Raw genomic sequence first — 20,814 nt, 5'->3', positions numbered from 1 at the left:
CCAAAACTCAGCAGCCAATTCATTCCACCTTAACATATATTTACACACCACAAAAAATATCCCAGGGTACTCTATACTCAACAGGTCAGGGGCAATTTAATGACATTCTAAATTACCCAGAGGTTTTTTAGATTAGCCTCAGATCAGATCTTGCCTTACCAGAATGCACCATGCTTTTGTAAAATCAGCTGCTTGTTCATCCAAGAAGAAACCAGAAATTTTCTAGAATTTTCATACTGCATGCAAAGGAGCTCATGACAGTGGTGTTGTGTGTGTGTGTGTGTAACTTAGTTTGCATCTTTAAGCAGCATGGATGCCTTGCTTTGATGTAATTCCAGCACGTTAGCAATAGGCATGTGTAACAGTGGTTCCATTCAATTCCAGCAAAGATCAGAAATTTTAAATTTGAGGAAATCTGTTTTCTGGTTTTGAATCAGCAGAACACAAAGCAGATAGATTTAGAAGGTATGAAAGCAATACTAGTGATAATTCATGTTTGCCAAACATTTTATCAATAAGAAAATTTGTGAACAGTTTCTTTCAAACTATTTGGCATGAGTAAAATTCAGCTACATTAATTTTTTTTATGATCTGTTTTGCAGCTATTTAAAATTAATTACACAATAGAATATTGTGTGTGTGTGTGTGTGTGTGTATACATTTGTATGTTTATGAGGTCAGGTTGATGTTTGTTGACTCAATGGTCTAATTGAGAGCTTTTAAGAAGGCCATCCAAAGGCCACATGATACTATATAGTCTCATTGACTTGAACTGGATTATACCAATGTAAGCTGCCACTGAAGTTAGTGCTGTTAGTGCTCAAACTATAATTATAAGATTACTGTACAACTCAGTGATCACTGTACAACATAGTTTCAGTTTTTTGAACAGGGAAAAGAATGTTTTATTACAGACATTCCATACAGAGATGCTATAGTGTGAACTTTGCCGACCAACGTTATCTAATTTTGATCACATAAAATTCAGACCGTATTTCAAGATTTACAGTTTTATTTTAGAGAGAAGGTATGTTTTAATTCTTTACACAGAGATACCGTAAATGTCTAAATTAAGTGTGCATCCCTCCCCCACTTTGCATAATGTACTGGCATAATGTAGTCGTATCAACCATTACTTTGCACTGCTGCCGGTTCATTTCCAGGCCCAATTCAGCATGCTGTTTTTAACCTTTAAAGCCCTAAACAAGCTTGGTGCCAGGTTACTCAAAGCAGCATCTCCTCCCATATTTATTTCCCCATCCCCTAAGGGCATCATCTGAAGCCCTTCTCCAGGCATCACAGGTGGCTACAAGAGAGAGGGCCTCTTCAGAGGTGGCATCCTGCCTGCCTCCTGAGAGAGCCTCACCTTCCACCTACATCATGGTCTTTTCAGACAAGTGAATGAACCCGTTTTTATTTTCCCAGGAATTTTCAGAACTGGTTTTAGTGCTTTTAGAACATTACACTGTTTTATCCTGCTGCTGGGTTTACCTTTGGTTTGATTATCTGCTGCTGCTGGTTTATCTTACATATATTTGACCTGTTTTATTGTAACCTGTATTTAAGTTTTTAACTTGGACATTGCCCAGAGAACTTCAATAATTGGATGTTTAAATATGTAGTCAATAAATAAGACAATGGACAATTGCTATGTAAAAAAAATATGGCATAATAAGCAAGGATCTGCATGAGGGGCACATTTCAGCCCCTTTCCTGCCAGTTTGCTCCTCTTTTCACATGACCTGCAAAACAGATCAGGATTAGATACTTAACCACAACTTCCCATGACATGCAAACATGGAACTTGCAAACAAGTGCTTGCAAACAAGCCAGCTTTAAACCAGCCTTATGAATGCTAGATTGTTGGCAAGCACTTAACCATAGTTCCCGGTTCACATGTCATAGGAAGCTATGTTTAAGTGCTTAATGCTGGCTTGTTAGCTCACTCATGCAGAGAGAGGGGAAAAGATGGATGCACCCCACTTATGTATATCGTGGCTTAGTAAGCCAATTAGTGTTTTGTGCAAACTGGGTCACAAGGTGAAAACTAACAGATAAATATAAGTTGGGTTTAAAAAAAAAAAAAAAAGATAATGGTGCTCTGCAGGGACAATAATAGAAAAAGTCAACTTCACAAGCCTTAGATGCTACTGCTGCTGAGGATGTTTCAACTGCTGTTAGATCACTTATTACATCACCAAAGATTCGTTACAATATAAAGCATTAGCACAAACACTGCAGGTTCATATGTTCTCTTGAAAGCATAGAGGAAGAAGGGAGAGATCTAACTTGCATCAATCATTATGTCACACTGAGCGGCTCATTTCCACACAATGTATGCGTGCAACATTTGTTTCCTTCCCTTTCACCCAGGAACCCAAAATAGTGAATGTGGGATTCTCGGGGAAATTCATCCAGTTTGGGGCCAAGCTCAGACCTGCTTAGTGTTGCTCCTGGTCCATCTGAGATTCCATCATCTGCTCTGAGCAATGGCTCAGGCAAGAAAGCCCAACATGGGGCAGGCAACAGGAGTAGTTTTAGCACCATGGCCAGCTCCACAAGTACTGCCTAGGACTTGGGAGTGAGTTCAGGACCACGGAGAGCAGTCCTACAGCTAGAGTCTGACAAGTCATCCCAGTGCTGGCTTAGAGCAACTGGTGGGGTTTTATAGCCAGGCCAGGAGAGCTCTTCTGGGAGTGCCACCTCCTCAAGTACTGCGTCTGGTTTCCTTAAAAGGCCAGAGTCCTTTCCTGCAGTTGTTGACTTCTTCCAGGGGGTGAAGGTCTGGTGGGAGATGAGCTGATTGGGTAGTGCTCCCCAGAGCCTTCCTGCTCACTGAAGAGGGGGTAGTCCTTCAAGTCATAGGACAGCGGCACCTCCTGGGGATTGAGGGGACAGGGTGTGGGATCCAAGGTCGTGGGCCCCACTTGTAAAGGTCCAGGAACTGGTTCTGGCTCCTCAAATTCGCTGCCACTAGAAACCTGAGTCTCAGAGCACTCTTAGTCCCAGGCCATAACATCATTTAGAAAACTGAACTATAACACATTGCTTCACAAGAATTGTATGTTGTATGTTGTATGTTGCAAGTGGGTTGTATGTTGGCCTAAACCTGTTCCCAAGCTGTAGAAAAATCAGATGTTTTCTCTGCAGAACTTAAATTGTGTCACCAGTGAAATGGGGAAGCAGTAATACAAAAGTATCCACAATAAGCTGAGATTAAAGTTTCATTTATTTTACTTCCTTGATTTTTATTGTTCATGATGTTGGAAAAAATATTTGTTTTTAAATCATTCTCAGATCCTTTGAGCATCTGTATCCACAAATAGTGTTCAGGAATTAGAGCAATGCTTCCTGTGCAAACAACATGTGACATTTGACAACTTATACAGAAAAAAAGATATTGCACCAATAATATTGATAAATCAAAGCAGTTGCACAGCACAGAATTGGGCAAACGTGTCTGACAATGGGATGTCCTGTAGACATTTTAGCAATCTGGGAGCTGTTTGCATAGGATTGTGCTTCAATTTCCAAATACTTGTTACTAACTTTTATAATGGGATTTTATGTGACTGACAGCCTGGTGGGAAGAACTGAATGCTACTAAAGCTAGGTTGATGCAAGCCACAGTGCATGCGCCATCGCAGGTACACATGTATTGAATTGAATCAGGGCATTTGTATTTTATTACGCATCTCTTGTCTGCTGTCGGGGGAGTGTCAAGTGGAGTATATGGGTTTTCTCCTGCTTTAAGATGTAAGTATGGGTACTGAGGGGGCCGCGGTGGCTTAGTGGTTCAGACGCTGAACTGCAGACTGGAAGGTTGGCAGGTCAGCAGTTCGAGACCCGAGTGCTGCGTGACGGAGTGAGCTCCTGTCTTCAGTCCCAGCTTCTGCCAACCTAGCAGTTCGAAAGCAAGAAATTGCAAGTAGATAAATAGGTACTGCCTCGGCGGGAAAGGTAACAGCGTTCCGTGCACCTCGGTGTTCAGTCATGCCGGCCACATGACCACGGAAGCGTCTTCGGACAGCGCTGGCTCTTCGGCTTAGAAACGGGGATGAGCACCGCACCCTAGAGTCGGACACGACTGGTTGGGGACACCTTTACCTTTACGTTTTATGGGTACTGAGAGAGGTTGACTATGGATGCCATTTAGGCTTGCTCTGTGGTCTTGAAAATAGAATCCCTTTTCTCTATATTAGATTCTGTGCTCATGAAGCTGAGATTTTATCTCCTTTACCAGGGTGTGGTAATGCATTTGTGAAGCCCTGTATTAACCTGCCAATGTAGCATTGCTGTTAAGCAACTAATGTGTGTTGACTTCACGTCCTTGTTTCATTGATTAGTTTCAAACCTCTGACAATGTTTTAAAATATTTTTGTTAAATTAATCTCTTTTGTAAAAATCTGATTATGAGTGATTACAAAAATAATTACAAGGTACTGTAACATTCTGAATAAATATATCAGTGCACGAATTAAGGGAAAATGCTAGATTGTTTCATAGCTGTAACCATCCGTATGGTGTAGGGGTTAGAACATTGGGCTAGGCCTGCGGAGACACATGTTCAAATCCCTACTCAGCCATAAAATTCACTTTGGTGACTTTGGGCTAGTCATTCCCCCCCCCCCCTTCTCTCTGCCTAACCTACCTATGTTACAGGCTGTTGAGAGGATAATATTGGGGAGTACCATGTATACTACCCTGAGTTCCTTGGAGGAAGTGCAGGTTTAATAAAGGTAATAAAAGCAAAATAACCATGTGCTTCAGTTATTTCATATTAGGAAGTATGCAAGATGCACAAGAAGTTGCCAAAGTATGGTCAACCCTTGATAGGAATGGGAAGAATTTCAAGCCATGGTTTGTATCTGTGATCCCTCCTCCCCCCAGCATGCCTAATTAAAAGGATGTTGGTAAGAAACCTCTGCCTGAGACCCTAGAAAGCCACTACCCACAGTAAACTAAGGAAGTTTACTTTGTAGTGTTGTCACAGTACATACTTGCACCATATTTGCTTTTGTAAGAATTTTAGTTGGCTCCTATAATATTGACACTGAGAGAATCTTAGAAAGTTATCAAATAAAACCTTGTAGGGCCAGTTATACCTACTCTTGCCTTAACAAATGTTATATCTCTGTTATATGATCCACAGCCTTACTGGATACTTTGTTCCACTGCCTAGCTACATTTCATGAGAAGCCTGTTTTAACCTAACATGAGAAATAGAAGTATGGACATTGCTCTACCTTCAGTCAGAATTTCTTTTACCTGAAGGAAGGTGCCTCACTCACATAGTGGTTTTGCTTTCATCATAATAATGCATGTATTCAATACCTCTGCTGTTGCATTCTCAGACTGAGCAGACTGCAGTCTGATCTAGCCTTCTGGCTTTCCCCTCTCTTAATCATAGGGTCACAGAACTGATCCTATGTATTTTTGTACTGAACGATTTTTGTCTCCTCCTTCTGGCAGTGGGGCCGGATCCTAGTCTCACATTTTTACAGTTCAAACCAATTGCACTTCCATGTAATATTTTTAGAAAGATACCCATGGTATCACTAGTGTGACCTACGCTGTTGGATGCCCTTGCAAAAGGAGGAAAAACTGTAAGGAGTCTTTACAAATATATTAGAGAGCATAAGTGCAATAATGCATACAGTGGAATTGGGGAGTCACTGACTGAACACTTGTTTACAACATAACCATAAGTTCACTTCATTTGTTTTGTTTGGCAGCTATTACAAAGACACAGGGTCAGAATAAAAATCTGTAAATGAAAAAGGAGGCACAGTATATTCCTAAATAGAATAGTTTTGTGCCTAAAGGTGACATTGTGGTTTCTTATCATTTAGGGAGCTTAGTTCTGAGTAGACATAGGATTGCACTCTTAGAGTAGTGAACATCACACTCCTGAGATCAAGATCAGTGTGACTTTGGGGGCAAACATTTGCAGGAAATTATAAAAGCCTTCCCACCTAATTTCTCATTTGTAAGTGTTCCTTCAAAAGGAAAAACTTATGAGACGAGGAGTGACCTGTAAGTATCTGGGAATAATTTGATAAAAAATAAGCCAGCCAAATGTGTGTGCCAACTCTGTTTATTATATAATCCACATGATTTACAAGTCTGTTTCTATCACTGTCGAAAAACATAATATGGATCACTTCTACATATTCTTGAAAAGAAAGAAAGCAGGAAACACATCTGAGGGCACATGATGAAGCCACCTTGCTGAAGCTAAGCAGGTCTGGGTCTGGTCAGTACCTGAATAGACCACCACCTATGAACCCCGTGTAAGGTGCCCTAACTTCAATGGTGGGATATAAATGTACTAAAGAAAAGAAATAAAATAAATCAGTTATTCTATTCTATTCCTTAAATACCTTTCAAATATTCCACAGAGAAAACAAAGTTATATCCGATTTTGCAGTAGTACAGGTGTCTCCAACGTTTCTGGGTCAGTGGGCACATTTGGAATTTTGAGAGTGTTGCGGGTGCTCTCACAAAATGGCTGCCATGGGACTTACCCATTCATAAAATGGCTGCCATGATGGACATGATTGGCACAAAACACTCATTTTCCAGAAGGCAAACTGGTGAGACTGCTGGAAAAATAACCTGCCCAGGAACCTAATACAAGGCAGAGGTGTGGTCTGAGCTCCAAAACACAAAACCACTCATTTGAACCCAAATAAAGATGGCACTGGAGAGCAGCACTTTGCTTTGCAGCATAACAGCCTTCCCGTTGAGAAGAAAGAATAATAAAAAACCCAAATGAAATAAAAATCAGGAGAGGCAGGGAACCTTGCAGGTGCCATGAGAGGGGTCTGCAAGTATGTTGGAGATCCCAGCAGTAGAGAATATCTCTCAAATACCAGAATTTTAAATTTTAAAAAAGAATATTGTGCCATCTCTGTTTTGTCCTATGGAGAGCTCTTAAAAAATGATTAAATGGCATGTGTTGAATATAATCCCAAGCTGTACTTGAAACCAGTTTAGTCAGGTATGTTAATAAAGTGCTTCTTCAAATAAAGCAGTTCATATCTAGCACCTCCTGAGTTTTGCCTCATTCATTTGCCTTCATGCATAGGACTGAACTGTGCAGTCTGTATCCCAGCTACAACCCAGAAATTGTCCATGTGATTCAGGTGTACGTGTGTCAGATTTTACATGCATAGACCCTATATGAATGCTCTGCCACATGTTGATGTCTGGCAAGGTGACACCATGCCTACGGTCTCATTACCTACCCCCATCATACCTAGCTTTTACATAATGTGAAATTTGAAAAGGCTTAAACTGTAAACTCTCTTTCATCTAGGTTTTATAAATAAAAAAAAATCCATCAGTGGAAGAGCAGTAACTAGGCTGCAACTGTCCATCTAAAATCAGTGTAACTTTAAAAAAAAAAAATACAAATTAGAGCTAAATGCCAACAGTGGTCCTTAGGCCCTTGCATCTCTAGAGGAATCCCACCCTTAGACTGCTGCAATCCTATACACACTTACCTGGGAGTAAGTCCCGTTAAAGTTAATGGGACTTACTTTTCCATAGTTACTCGTCTCTTACTGTAGAGTTGAGGGTATACTCCTTTTTGGTCCTGGAAACACAGCCTGATGGGCAGTTTCTCTTAGCTCAAGCACTCAAACATTTTTAGCTTGAAAAAAGAAAAACAGGAATTGCTGCAAGACACCTACTAAATATTTTTAGGCTATATGTCACATAGATTCTCTCTGAGACCAGAAACAATAGCCTGGAGTGTGTCCTACCAACTGAATGTTTACATTAGTTTAAATCATCTTTGTTAAAGAGATGTAATATGCTTCTGTTCTCATAAGTAAATGGTGAGGTAGGTACACAATGGCAAGAAAAACAGAAAATTCCAGCTTTCCCCTATTGTATAAAAAACTGAGCTCATGAATCTATGCTTTACATATGTGAAAGTAATCTTGATCCCTTATTGCTCCTATATTAATGGGTAAATATACATGAATGAATGTGGAGGGGAAATGGAAAATTTTCAAGGAAATAGCTGGGCTTTATTGCCAGTCTTTCTATTCATGTTATGAACATCTTGTTCATTGGTGTAAATATAAACGTTCTACATTATTGTTTAGCTTTCTTGACACTCTCCAAGATATTTGTCCTTAGCAGGCATAATTACAACAGCTGTTTGGACTATATGTATGTTTTTTCCCCCACCCATTTGTTGTGAAGATGTGTTTAGTCCTCTTTCTCAAGAGCTCAGAAAAGTACTAAAATCAATTTGAGAATGTTTACTGCTAGGCTTCAGATGACCCAGGCCACATTGTTGTCTTGAATCTGTTGTCTCCCTCATCCTCAACTGGAGACAAAAAAAAAAGCTTAATCTTGTGGGGTTAAATAAAAGAAGGAATGCAGTACACGGAAGGATTCCTTTTATGCTAGGCAACACAGAACATGCCGTGATGACTGAAAGTGCCTGTGGGCATTTGGTCCCTTTTGGTTCTCACATTGAATGCAATGATGCCCACAGATAGCTTGTATTGTTATCAGTTAAATGGGATCATGAGTGTCTGAAAGGTGTTTGAGAATGAACTGAAAATCATTTTCACAAGTGGATGATTACTTCTGCCACATGTTAACTGAACTCTATCAGAATGGCCCAGATTTTGAGGCTGCATTAATTGCTCTTTCAACCTTGACTGAGGCTTCTTTTTAAGAAAGCCCTTTGCTGGACTAAACTGCTATATGTATTGATTTTTCTTTCATTTTTTCCCCCCATTGTGATAAATAAAACCTTGTAAAAACTAGAGGATTTATATTCGAGATGCAGATGTATTGTTTCATTCTTCAGAATTTAAAAAGAAGCAAAACCTGAAAAAGGAAAAAAGACCTGTTACAAAAGTAATAAGTCATCTCCTTCCCCCCCACCCCCCGCAATCAGTGAATTGTTCCAGTATTTCATGGATAATTATGCTATTTGTTCAGCTGTTCATTAGTACGGAGTCTCTCCCCCACCCCCATCAACATGTAGAATCATGAACTCTTACAGCACGGTCTAAATGCAGATCAACTTTTGTCCTCTCCTTATATATTTGACATACCACCAGATAATTGGGACTACCTTGCAGTGTGTTTTGCCTTCTTGTTCTGTATGGAATATAACTTGAAAAAAAATATTTTTCACCGACTGTATTAACATTTTTATTATTGCATTTAACAAAGACAGATTTCACATTATAGAAATGCAGCACATCTAAGGAAAAAATGTAAACAAGTAGTCATCTGAAGTAGCATTGTGGTGGATAGATTCAACACCTATTGTGATTTCTGCCATCTTTAGCTCAGAAAATACATTTTAATCATTCCTTTGAAATCTTAGTGGTGCTGCTTGTTTGGGTTTTTTTCCCCATGTGGGTTTAGGGAGGGGGAGTTTGCAAACAAAACAACAAGTAGAGAATAGACATTGTTATGTGATTTATTTGTCCTATATACTAAAAGTGAATTCAGTTCTCCAAGTGTTGGTCTTTATGTAACCAAAACAGCACCATATGTGGCTCAGGAGGGAAGGCAGGGCCAGCATCAACAGTAGGCATGGTGGGACACCTGTCGAGGGCCCACACCCCAGCAGGGGCCTACTTACAAGCGCTCCCTGGACTTGCTCCTTCTCGTCACTATGCTTGCATCTTGCTTGTTCACTTGCAGCTTACTCTGGCCCAGACAATGGTGGTGCTGAGAAGGAGGAACACAGATGCCTCCTTGCTCAGTGGCTCTCTGTCTGTCAAGGACGTCAGTGGTAGAAATGATGCTAAAGAGGGTGAGGAGCAAGAGCACCTGGTGACAATGGCAGTGAGAGGGTGGACTCGCTGAGGGAGGAAGCCTGTCGAGGGTGTCTTGCCCAAGGGCCCTCAAAAACCTGAAGCCAGCACTGAGGGGTTGTATCAGCAGCTTAGGAGAACCCCAAGTTTTGCAGGAATACAAAAAATAAAAGCTGATGGGGGGGACACTAAGGGGAGGAGGAACCATGGGGGCGTTAAAACCCCAAAACAGGTCAACGAGAACTGAACATGCTCAGTGGACACAGAATGCTGACTGACTGGGGAGGGGACAGAAAATCAGGAGGGAAGGGGAACTGAATGGAGTATCCTGGACATGAGCACTCCACACTGCAACATTTTGTTGCAGATACCATTTGTTTAAAATAATTTAGATAAGTGTATTTTTAAGACTTTCTCTCTTCAAGGAAGCTTTTCTACATTTACCTGTTCGCAAGGAAGGCCTCCACATCAGCCACAGAATCCCTGTATGTTACAGTGGATTTCTGGGCAGTTCATGCAGGACCCTGGCTAAGCCTGTTGGGTGTCACTGTTGTCATTTTTTAAATTTACTCTGTGACCTCCAACACTCTCTAGTTAGCTTCACGTTGTTGGAAAAGATCAGTAGTGGGTAGTGAGCTGCTTTCTTGGATACTTGTCCACTATTAGACAAAATGTATATAAGGGCCAAGGCAGGAGATGATGTAAAAATCTAACATAGGCCTGTACTACCAGCCCAGACACAAAAACAATATGGCAAGGATGCAAAAAGAAAGACCACAATGCTGAAGTCTGTTGATTTTTTTGTAAGGGTCCATGAAGTTTCAGAATAAACCTCAACTAAAGAAGAAATAGTACTTCTAGGAGAACTGTACCAAACTTGGCAACAATCACAAAACCATTGATGAGAGATGGAGGGAGCAATCCTATTACTGCTGGACAGCGGCTAGACGGCCATAGGATATGTTGTTTTCCAGGAACCAACCTCGGAGCCCACACTCCGAGGTCAGTTCCTGGAAAACTGACCTCCCCCCACTTCTGTGCTGCCTCGGAGGCAGCGTGGAACAGCCCCATCCTCCGTGCTCATGAGAGGAGCGCAGAGAGGCTGAAAAGGGGCGTGACTGGGGGGCGTTCGGGGGCAGGGAGGGCAGAAATGCCTGTACGACACATCCTGTGTTTTGTACAGCAGCCTCCTCCCCTGCACAGCCCTTCTGTGGCTAGACAGCCGCAATCGGCTGTCTAGCCAAAAATGCAGGGCAGGAGAAGTGCGGAGGGAACGATCCCTTCCGTGCTTCTCCTACCCTGCTTTGGATAGGTGGTTGCCTCCAAGTTCGGAGGCGGCCGCCTATCTAGATAGGATTGCGCCCTTATTAATTGAAAGGAACATGTGAGTTTGGAGCTCACCACAGTAATTGGCTTTCAACAAGGTCAAAATGATACTCTGTTCACCTTAGTACTAGCCCAGTATGACCATATTCAAGAGATAGAAGTTGCTGCAGATGCTTAATCATTTAGACTGAGAGGGGCGTTACAAAATGCCAAAGCACAGGACATTGGTCCCCAATTGTTATTTCTCCAGACCACTCACACCAGAAACAAGATACCTACAAATTGAAAAAGAAGCCTTGGCAGTGATATGGATACGTGAACATAAATAAGTTTTAATATGGTTTTATGATGTATGATAGTTTTATTCTTTGCTGCTGGTTTTATCTTGGTTTTATTTTCCGATGGTTTTATTTTTTGTTTAAATATTTGTACTGTATGTTTTTAATGTATTGTACACCACCCAGAGAACTTTGGTCATTGGGCGGTTTAAAAGTACAGTAAATAAATATTACTGTTCGTATTGTGGAACCTCAGAGAAACTTTTGAGGAAACACCAGAATTCCATGCAACACAATTAGAAAACTACTGATGAAATGAACAACTTAGCTACAAACTTCAGCAAAGGGGAAGAAAAAGGGGACATTTGCATTTTAGGGCAGTATCCAGTTGGGTGCAACCCAGGGAAATCAGTGCATCAGCTAAATCTATTGGTGTTGCGCTAGAGTAATTTCAATTTAATCTCCGTTAGCAGTTGCACCCTGTTGGATACTGCCCATCGTTGTTTTTGTCTTTAAGACTTTAAGGGAAATTGTTATTTAAGAAATATATGATGCTTGATAGTGGGTCACATAAACCAAGAGTAGGCAACTTGGTGCCCTTCAGATGATTTGGACTACTGCTGTGATAATTTCTGACCATTGGCCATGCTGGCTGGGACTTATGGGAGTTGTAGCCCAAAATATCTGGAGCTTCCTAGAGCACCTATCCCTGACATAAACCAATTCTACATGGAATATCGCCATTACTATAAAATACTTCAGTACTTCCCCAATATATTTGAGAGAAAAGAAATTGGAGTGGCTTATCCCTTAATAGTTATGGGATAACTTGAATAGAAGCAATTCTTTTCACTAGGGACAGCAGTGAAGGAGAGATTATTAGTTTAAGGCTGTTGCTGTGCATTTATAGTGATATGTCAGACCAAGTGTCATAGGGCTTTGCTCTCCTCTTAAATCCAAGCTTTGTGTCATTAGTGCTAATTTCTTTGTCACTTAATCCTTGTAAGAACAATGTTTTAAGTCTTAGGTTCCTCCTCTCCCAAGAAAGCTGGTACTTACCTTATTTAAATTGAACTTTCTAGAGGTAGGGGAAAGTAGACAATGGTATTACTCTTGATTATGCTGATATAGTATTTAATCTGGTTATTAGATGGCAAAATGTTTGCCATTGTTCTCCTTTAAACCGTTAGTTTAAAGAAGGCATCGGAGCAGGCCTTGAAAAGAAACCAATTTGAGCTGTTAAAGAGGACCCAGCAAAGCAGGGGGTGTGGTGGAGGTGGGGGTGGTGCATTTTATGTAGAAATGTTTTTGAAGAATACAGATGTCTGTAATGAAGGAACTCCTCTGAAAGCATTTAGGGCTACTCACAATTCTTTCATTAGCCGAGTGCATAGGCCTAGGTGAGGGGGAAAGCGGGGAAAGAGTTACATAGAAAATGCATCTATTTTATACTTTATTTGGGATGTGGGCCAAAGTCCATCTTGCTGGTCCTGTGAGAACAGCTTCAATGTTACAGTTCCTATGTGTCAGAGGTATAGGATGCAGAATGGGAAATGTGAACCATAAAATTCCTTCAGACATTAACTTTAAGCTCCTTGTTTCCCAGGGCTCTATTTTTTTGCTGATCTTGCTGGTAATGCCAAAAATTGTAGTTGTCAGCCTCTATCCCCCAACACACACACCTGTCAAGCCTCCCTCCAATATCGTTTCCCAAGGAAAAGACCAGGGGGAAGGGAGAAGTGTGCTCTGTTTGATGCTACTTCTTGAAGTCATACTTCAAGTCATATATCAGATGGTGGCCTTCCACAAATCAGGGAAAGCCAGCAAGGGGAAGGATTGCCAATTTGACCCTGCATGGCTATGGTCCTTTTGGGTGCCTTCCTATGCCTGTCAAAAAATCCTCAGCTTTCTCCCCAGCTTCGGATCTGGGCAGATGGTAGGGACCGTTGCACAACTGCTTGGACCACTTGGACCACCTCCTCAGCTTCAAAGTTGAGAAGAGGGCTGGCTGCTTGTCACGCTTACTGTAGCAAGTCTGGTGAGGATATTTGTTGAAACTTGATGTTGCCCCAAGATTACAAAACACAGGTTGAAACATTTTATGGGTTCCTTTTAACTAGGAGACAGCAACAAGAGGCCCCAAGGTCAAATCCAGTGCCCTAAAGAGTGCTGCCTGGCCCCTCAGTTGCCAGCTTAACTGCACAGCCAGATTTAGAGGCAGGTGCTAGGCTGCTGAGCTTGGGGAAGCACCTGTCACTGGCTGTCTACTTAACAGCTGAAACAAATAATACAGACTGTTCATACAGCATGAATAAATACAGATTTACTAATTCTAGCATATGAATTCATTGTCTTTTATATGACTGGGATATATCATGTATGCAAAGCATGCATCAAAGTTGTGAAACAGGCGTCAAATGCAATAAAACCTTAAGATATTCAAAAGTTGAACAGATGGGGGGGGCGCAAAAGACACTCCTACCCTGGGATGCCTAGGGCTGGTCCTGCTTTGAGGCAAAAGCAGAGTGGAGAAAATAACATCTAAATTTGCTGGCGGGCTGTTCTAGTGTATGGCGGCTGTGACACTGGCTCATTGCCCCTCATTGACCTTTCTGGGAAGTGGCTCTTCATGGAAATGAGTTGCTTACCAAGGCTCTAAACCGGGGTGGAAAACATGTAGCCATCCAGATGTTGTTGAGCTCTAGTTCTCATCATCCCTAACCATTGGTCATGCTGGCTGAGGTTGATGGGATTGGACATCCAACATCATCTGGAGGGCTAGGTTCCCTTCCCCTACTCTGAACCAATGCCAGAGACCTGCCCTGCGCAGGCTCATGCCTGGAGCCACAATATCCTTCTCTTGTTGAGCCATTCTGTATTGTTTGCTTAAAAGCACTGGACAGTGTGGTGTTCTGTGTTGTGGTATGTTTATGTGTTCGTACCTGACTCACCAGCAATGCAAACAACAAACCACCACAGCCGCCACCACCAAGGAGTAACAGGTTGTAGGTAGCTCAGAGTTCAATTTGTGCCAGAGCTCAGCCCTTGAATCTATTTTCAGAATGAAGACTGAGCCCAGGAATGCATTGGTGTTGTTCAGAGTGCTTTTTCTTTTTCTTTCATGGGCAAGAAACTGAAAAGTGTATCAAAACCCTAATATAAGGAATAAGGAGCACAGATCCAGGGCAGTTAGCATGTCTTCTAGAGAGTCTGTAGCCCATGGCTGGAGAATGTTTGGCCCTTCCAATGTTGTTGGACTGCAATTTCCATCAACTTTGCCAGCATAGCCAGTGGTGAGGGCTGATGGTAGTTGTGGTCCAACAGCACCTGGAGGGCCACACATTCCTCATCCCTGCTTTAGCCCTGCATCATCCTTGCTTCCATCTTGAGTAACGAGAGTAGGAGACTCTCTGACCCAGCTAGCAAATTAAGGTAGTTTTAACAAAATAACACTCTTTGTCATTACCTCTGTTTCCATTTTCAGTCAACATTGATGATGTTTACATAGCAAAAATGGCTTCACTCCCACACAAGAGGGTGGTATCAGCAGGTTCAGCTGAGTCCTGAGATCTGCAGATGTACAAAGGGGGTGGGCTGTGTTTGCATGTGCTTGCACGAGGGTTGGGGGGTGGCCAAGCAAGGAGACGACAAAGGAACTACTGTCCAGCTTCAGGCAAGGAGACTTTTCAGCTCTGTGTAGCTTCACTGCCTGAGAAGTAGGTGCTTTGAGGGTGTGGATTGGGCCCACTGAAAACCAACTGGATTCACACCTTCAAGGGCTTCCTTGTGTCCCTCCTTAGGTGAGGAGGCTGCCTGAGAAGGGAGGACTTTGATGGCATTTATCAGGCCTACTGACAGCCAACATGATCCACATTTTCAAGGACTCCCGGGTGTCCCTTCTCTGGTGTGAGGCTGCCCAGAGTTCCTCCTGCATGCGCGTGCGCACACACACACACACACACACACACACAAAACAATGTGAGTCATATTGTTCTAAACACAGCAGTCTGAATATGTGTTTGGGATATTGGAGTACACACCAACATACTCTCCTCTGTAAAGTGTGCAAGAGCGAATGGAGGGAACAAATACTAAATGTCATTAACCTTTCAAGGTTGTTGTAAAGATGCATAAGATAATGTATATAACGCACTTGTGTTCAAAGTGCTATATAAATGGTAAGGGATGATAATAACAATACACACAAAAAATACCTGAATTTTAAGGACAGAGTAAAACAAAAATCAAATGCTCAATTAATAAAGAACTCAAATAGTTTTGTTAATAATACGTCAGGGTCATTTTAGCATAACATTTGTAACACAGAATTATTTATCTTCCTGCTTGGCAGGTATTTGTATGCAGTGGGACAGAAGGTTTGGAAGAGGTGGAAAAAGCGCTACTTTGTTCTCGTGCAGGTTAGTAACGTTTCTTACCTGTTTGATTTGGACAGTAGTATTTCAAGAAGCATTGTTACAGCAATAAAGCCTTAGTGTATATAACAACTACACTGTTGGAGCAGAATATCTTTTAGCTTTGCAACTCAAAAATGCTCAATTTAGCTTTTAGAACACCTTCAGATTCCTTAATGGTTGGTTGCAGCAAAACATTTTTCATTTGCATGACTTTTTGAAATGATCCCATGATCATGCATGTGTTTGTGGCATGGATCCAAGATTCCCACTGGAGTTTGCTTACCAAACCTTTCCAGGACAGTCCCAAGAGAGCAACTCCAAAACCTCTTGCCCACAGCTATAGGCACAGTGCACTGATAGCAGTTCCCCTTGAAGTTTCCAGTAGGCCTGGCCACTGACAGGTCACCTTCCTTGGTCCCATGCAGGCATTTTGGGACTACTGTGGACATGTTACCCAATTTGGAGAAGCCCACCAGTAGGGGGTATAGCTCAGTGGCTCCTCACACATACATTGTTGTTGTTCAGTCGTTCAGTCATGTCCGACTCTTCGTGACCCCATGGACCATAGCACGCCAGGCCTTCCTGTCCTGCGCTCTCTCCCGGAGCGTGCTCAAGTTCATATTTATTGCATCGGTGATGCTATCTAGCCATCTCATCCTCTGCCGTCCCCTTCTCCTTTTGCCCTCAGTCCTTCCCAGCATCAGGGTCTTTTCCAGAGAGTTTTCTCTTCGCATTAGGTGGCCAAAATATTTGAGCTTCAGCTTCAGTATCTGTCCTTCCAATGAGCAGTCAGGGTTGATTTCCTTTAGGATGGACTGATTTGACCTCCTTGCAGTCCAGGGGACTTGTAAGAGTCTTCTCCAGCACCACAGTTCGAAAGCATCAATTCTTCGGCGCTCAGCCTTCCTTATAGTCCAGCTCTCACAGCCATACGTTGCTACTGGGAGAATCATAGCTTTGATTAGACGGACCTCTGTCGGCAAGGTGATGTCTCTGCTTCTTACTATGCTGTCTAGGTTTGCCATAGCTTTCCTCCCGAGGAGCAAGAATCTTTTAATTTCATGGCTACAGTCACCATCTGCGGTGATCTTGGAGCCCAAGAAAATAAAATCTGTCACAGCTTCCATTTCTTCCCCTTCTATATGCCAGGAAGTGATGGGGCCAGATGCCATGATCTTCGTTTTTTTAATGTTGAGTTTCAAACCAGCTTTTGCACTCTCCTCTTTCACCCTCAACAAGAGGCTCTTTAGATCCTCTTCGCTTTCTGCCATTAGGGTGGTATCGTCTGCATATCGGAGGTTGTTGATATTTCTCCCAGCAATCTTAATTCCGACCTCTGATTCATCCAACCCGGCGTTTCTCATAATGTACTCTGCATATAAGTTAGCAATTTGATCTCTAGTTCCTCTGCCTCTTCGAAACCCAGCTTGTACTTCCGATAGTTCTCGGTTCACTTACTGCTGAAGCCTAGCTTGTAGGATTTTGAGCATCACCTTGCTGGCATGTGAAATGAGCGCAATTGTACGGTAGTTTGAACACTCTTTGGCGTTGCCCTTCTTTGGAATTGGAATGTAAACTGACCTTTTCCAGTCTTGCGGCCACTGTTGAGTGTTCCAAATTTGTTGGCATATTGAGTGCAGCACTTTAACAGCATCATATTTTAGGATTTTAAATAGCTCAGCTGGAAGACTGTCATCTATGCTAGCTTTGTTGTTAGTAATGCTTCCTAAGGCCCACTTGACTTCACTCTCAAGGATGTCCGGCTCAAGTTCAGTGAGCACACTGTCATGGCTATCAGGGACATTAAGATCTTTCCTGTATAGTTCTTCTGTGTATTCTTTCCACCTCTTCTTAATCTCCTCTGTTTCTGTTAGGTCCCTGCCTTCTTTGTCCTTGATCATGCCCGTCTTTGCACAAAACGTTCCCTTGAGATCTCTGATTTTCTTGAAGAGATCTCTAGTCTTTCCCATTCTGTTGTTTTCCTCGATTTCTTTGCATTGTTCATTTAAGAAGGCCTTCTTGTCTCTCCTTGCTATTCTCTGGAACTCTGCATCCAGTTGGATATATCTTCCCCTTTCTCCCTTGCTTTTCGCTTCCCTTCTTTCCTCAGCTACTTGTAAAGCCTCATCAGACAGCCACTTTGCTTTCTTGCATTTCCTTTTCTTTGGGAGTTGCTGCTTCCTGAACAGTGTTACGGACTTCCATCCATAGTTCCTCAGGCACTCTGTCTATCAGGTCTAATCCCTGAAATCTATTCCTCACCTCCACTGTATATTCATCAGGGATATGATTTAGGTCATACCTGAATGGTTTAGTGGTTTTCCCTACATTCTTCAATTTCAGCCGAAATTTTGCAAGAAGCAGCTCAAGATCTGAGCCACAGTCAGCTCCAGGTCTTGTTTTTACTGACTGTATAGAGCTTCTCCATCTTTGGCTGCAAAGGACATAATCAATCTGATTTTGATATTGACCATCTGGTGATGTCCATGTGTAGAGTCGCCTCTTGTGCTGTTGGAAAAGAGTGTTTGCTATGATCAGCGTGTTCTCTTGGCAAAACTCTATTAGCCTTTGTCCTGCTTCATTTTGTACACCAAGGCCATGCCTGCCTGTTATCCCGGTGATTTCTTGACTTCCTACTTTAGCATTCCAATCCCCTATGATGAAGAGGACATCTTTTTTTGGTGTTAGTTCTAGAAGGTGTTGTAGGTCTTCATAGAACCGATCAACCTCAGCTTCTTCGGCATCAGTGGTTGGGGCATAGACTTGAATGACTGTGATGTTGAATGGTTTGCCTTGGATTCGTACTGAGATCATTCTGTCGTTTTTAAGATTGTACCCCAGTACTGCTTTTCCCACCCTTTTGTTGCTATGAGTGCTACTCCATTTCTTCTAAGGGATTCTTGCCCACAGTAGTAGATATGATGGTCACCTGAATTAAATTCGCCCATTCCTGTCCATTTGAGTTCGCTGATTCCCAAGATGTCGATGTTCAATCTTGCCATCTCCTGTTTGACCACCTCCAACTTACCTTGATTCATTGATCTGACATTCCAGGTTCCTAAACAATATTGTTCTTTACAGCATCGGACTTTCTTTTCACCACCAGACCCATCCACAGCTGAGTGTCCTTTCGGCTTTGGCCCAGCCGCTTCACTCTTTCTGGCGCTACTTTGAAATACCCTCTGCTCTTCCCCAGTAGTATATTGGACACCTTCCGACCTGAGGGGCTCATCTTCCTGCGTCACATCTTTTAGCCTTGTGATACGTTCCATGGGGTTTTCTTGGCAAGAATACTGGAGTGGGTTGCCATTCCTTCTCCAGTGGACCACATTTTGTCAGAACTCTCTGCCATGACCTGTCCGTCTTGGGTGGCCCTGCACAGCATAGCTTATGGCTTCACTGAGTTACGCAAGCCCCTTCGCCACAACCTGTAATGTAGATCATCTCTATTGCTGTTTTGGCTTTTCCATGAGGAGCCCCTAGGTAAATGTACCACAAGGTGCAGTGGACCCAAACAATCCATGAGCAGCCTTGAATATCCATATAGGCATTTTCTGATGGAACTTGTGGGTCAAGCTATAAAAACAATAACATTTAACAAGTGAGGGCCTAAAAGAACTTTTAGGATAGATTGCAGGTGAGGGGGCAGAGAAAAGGGGATAAGGTTTCTTGATCTCTCCCCGCCCACACACACATACCTGCAGGAGAGGGGACCTTCTTAAGTCCCAGAGTGGCGGGGCTGGGTCTTGTTGGAGTCCTCTCATTTGGTAAGTCTGTGGAACCAGGTACGTATGGACTCTGGGGAGGCTAGGGCTGCACCCCAAGAATCTTTGGGTGTGGCACTAAACCTTCCTTTTGAGTTCCTCTGCAAAGGAGTTGAAAGAACCTGGGGAAGTGGTCCCTAGATCACGGACTGGGGCTTCCCAGGACCCCTTCTCCAATGGGGTTGTGGAATCTGGCAGGCACAAAGACGCTGGGGAATCCAGTGGGGCATCCTCGGAGCTCTCAGAACAGGTGCAGGACCTTCTCAGAGTCTCCTTGCCAGTCCCCACAGTAGGTTCAGGACTGAGAGTGATGGGCAGCTTTTGCCCTCCCCTTTGCCCCTGAGGCATCATGAAATGGTGCTCAGGGATGAATGCAACAAGCATTCTCTCTGCTTGTTCTCAGGGCCAAAACAGACATTCCTTTAAATATGTTTCCTGTAGTTACATCTTTTTTTCCTATTTTTCCTCTAGAGGAGGTGCATGGGGCCCAATTCTGATCTGGACCTTTTTCTTGGTTGGTGTATAGGGAGGGACTTAAAGTTCCATATCAGACCCCCTCTGCACCATTCTAGAGTAAAAATGAACAAAAAATATAGCTGCTAGACACAAATTAAAGTAATGTCTCTTTTGCCCTTAGACTCAGACCTTTATGGAAATGGATATGAAAAGAATTATACACATGTGGTGAACATCTACATGAGAAGGCTATTGTTATATGAAGTATTACATGATTCCTAAACTCAGCATAATGATAAAAGACTCAGTTGCTTTTATCTCAGTTACTGCTGCTCAGTTACTGTAGAAATCTGTCAAACGGTGTTCATTGGTATGATCTATACATGCCACTTGCAGCTCTGTTGACAATATAGGTAAAGGTTTCCAAATAAGCATGCAGTGGTGGGTATGAGCATTGTGATATTATTGACCCTTTATAGATAAAACTATAAAGTTTTATCTTTATAGATAAAACTATAAAGTTTTATCTAGAACTAGATGATCCTCTCACAACTTTGTTTGTTAAATATACTGCTTTTCCACATTAAGTTCATTTACATGGCAAGTGCCATTTGATACACATACATATTTAGATTCACAGTGTACAGGAGAGCTATTCAGGGATCATTTTAATTCACCTCTAAGAGCAGAGACATCACACTGACAACAAAGGTCCACATCGTTAAAGCAGTGGTATTCCACATAGTAACCTATGGCTGCTAGAGCTGGACCATAA

The 20,814-nt window shown here is 42.4% G+C and overlaps 1 protein-coding gene across 9 annotated transcripts in view; it reads left to right on the top strand.

Annotated features, from left to right (window-relative positions):
- CADPS2 (calcium dependent secretion activator 2) overlaps positions 1 to 20,814 on the top strand; it is a 441,065-nt gene that overhangs the window by 244,955 nt on the left and 175,296 nt on the right. For all 9 annotated transcript variants that reach the window (XR_014784449.1, XR_014784448.1, XR_014784450.1 and 6 more), the window contains exon 9: positions 15,756 to 15,822. Coding sequence is in view for 6 of the 9 variants with exons in the window: in XM_084810861.1 (XP_084666987.1) it covers positions 15,756 to 15,822 (67 nt within the window). In the remaining 3 variants the exon portion in view is untranslated. The remainder of the gene's footprint in view (positions 1 to 15,755; positions 15,823 to 20,814) is intronic.

Source organism: Heloderma suspectum, chromosome 7 (assembly GCF_057233095.1).
Source record: "Heloderma suspectum isolate Gila_16-S chromosome 7, 16-S_ref, whole genome shotgun sequence".
In the NCBI taxonomy this organism is placed as follows: domain Eukaryota; kingdom Metazoa; phylum Chordata; class Lepidosauria; order Squamata; family Helodermatidae; genus Heloderma; species Heloderma suspectum.
The sequence above is the reverse complement of the archived record's forward strand: the minus strand, read 5'-3'. Positions and strand labels throughout refer to the sequence as shown.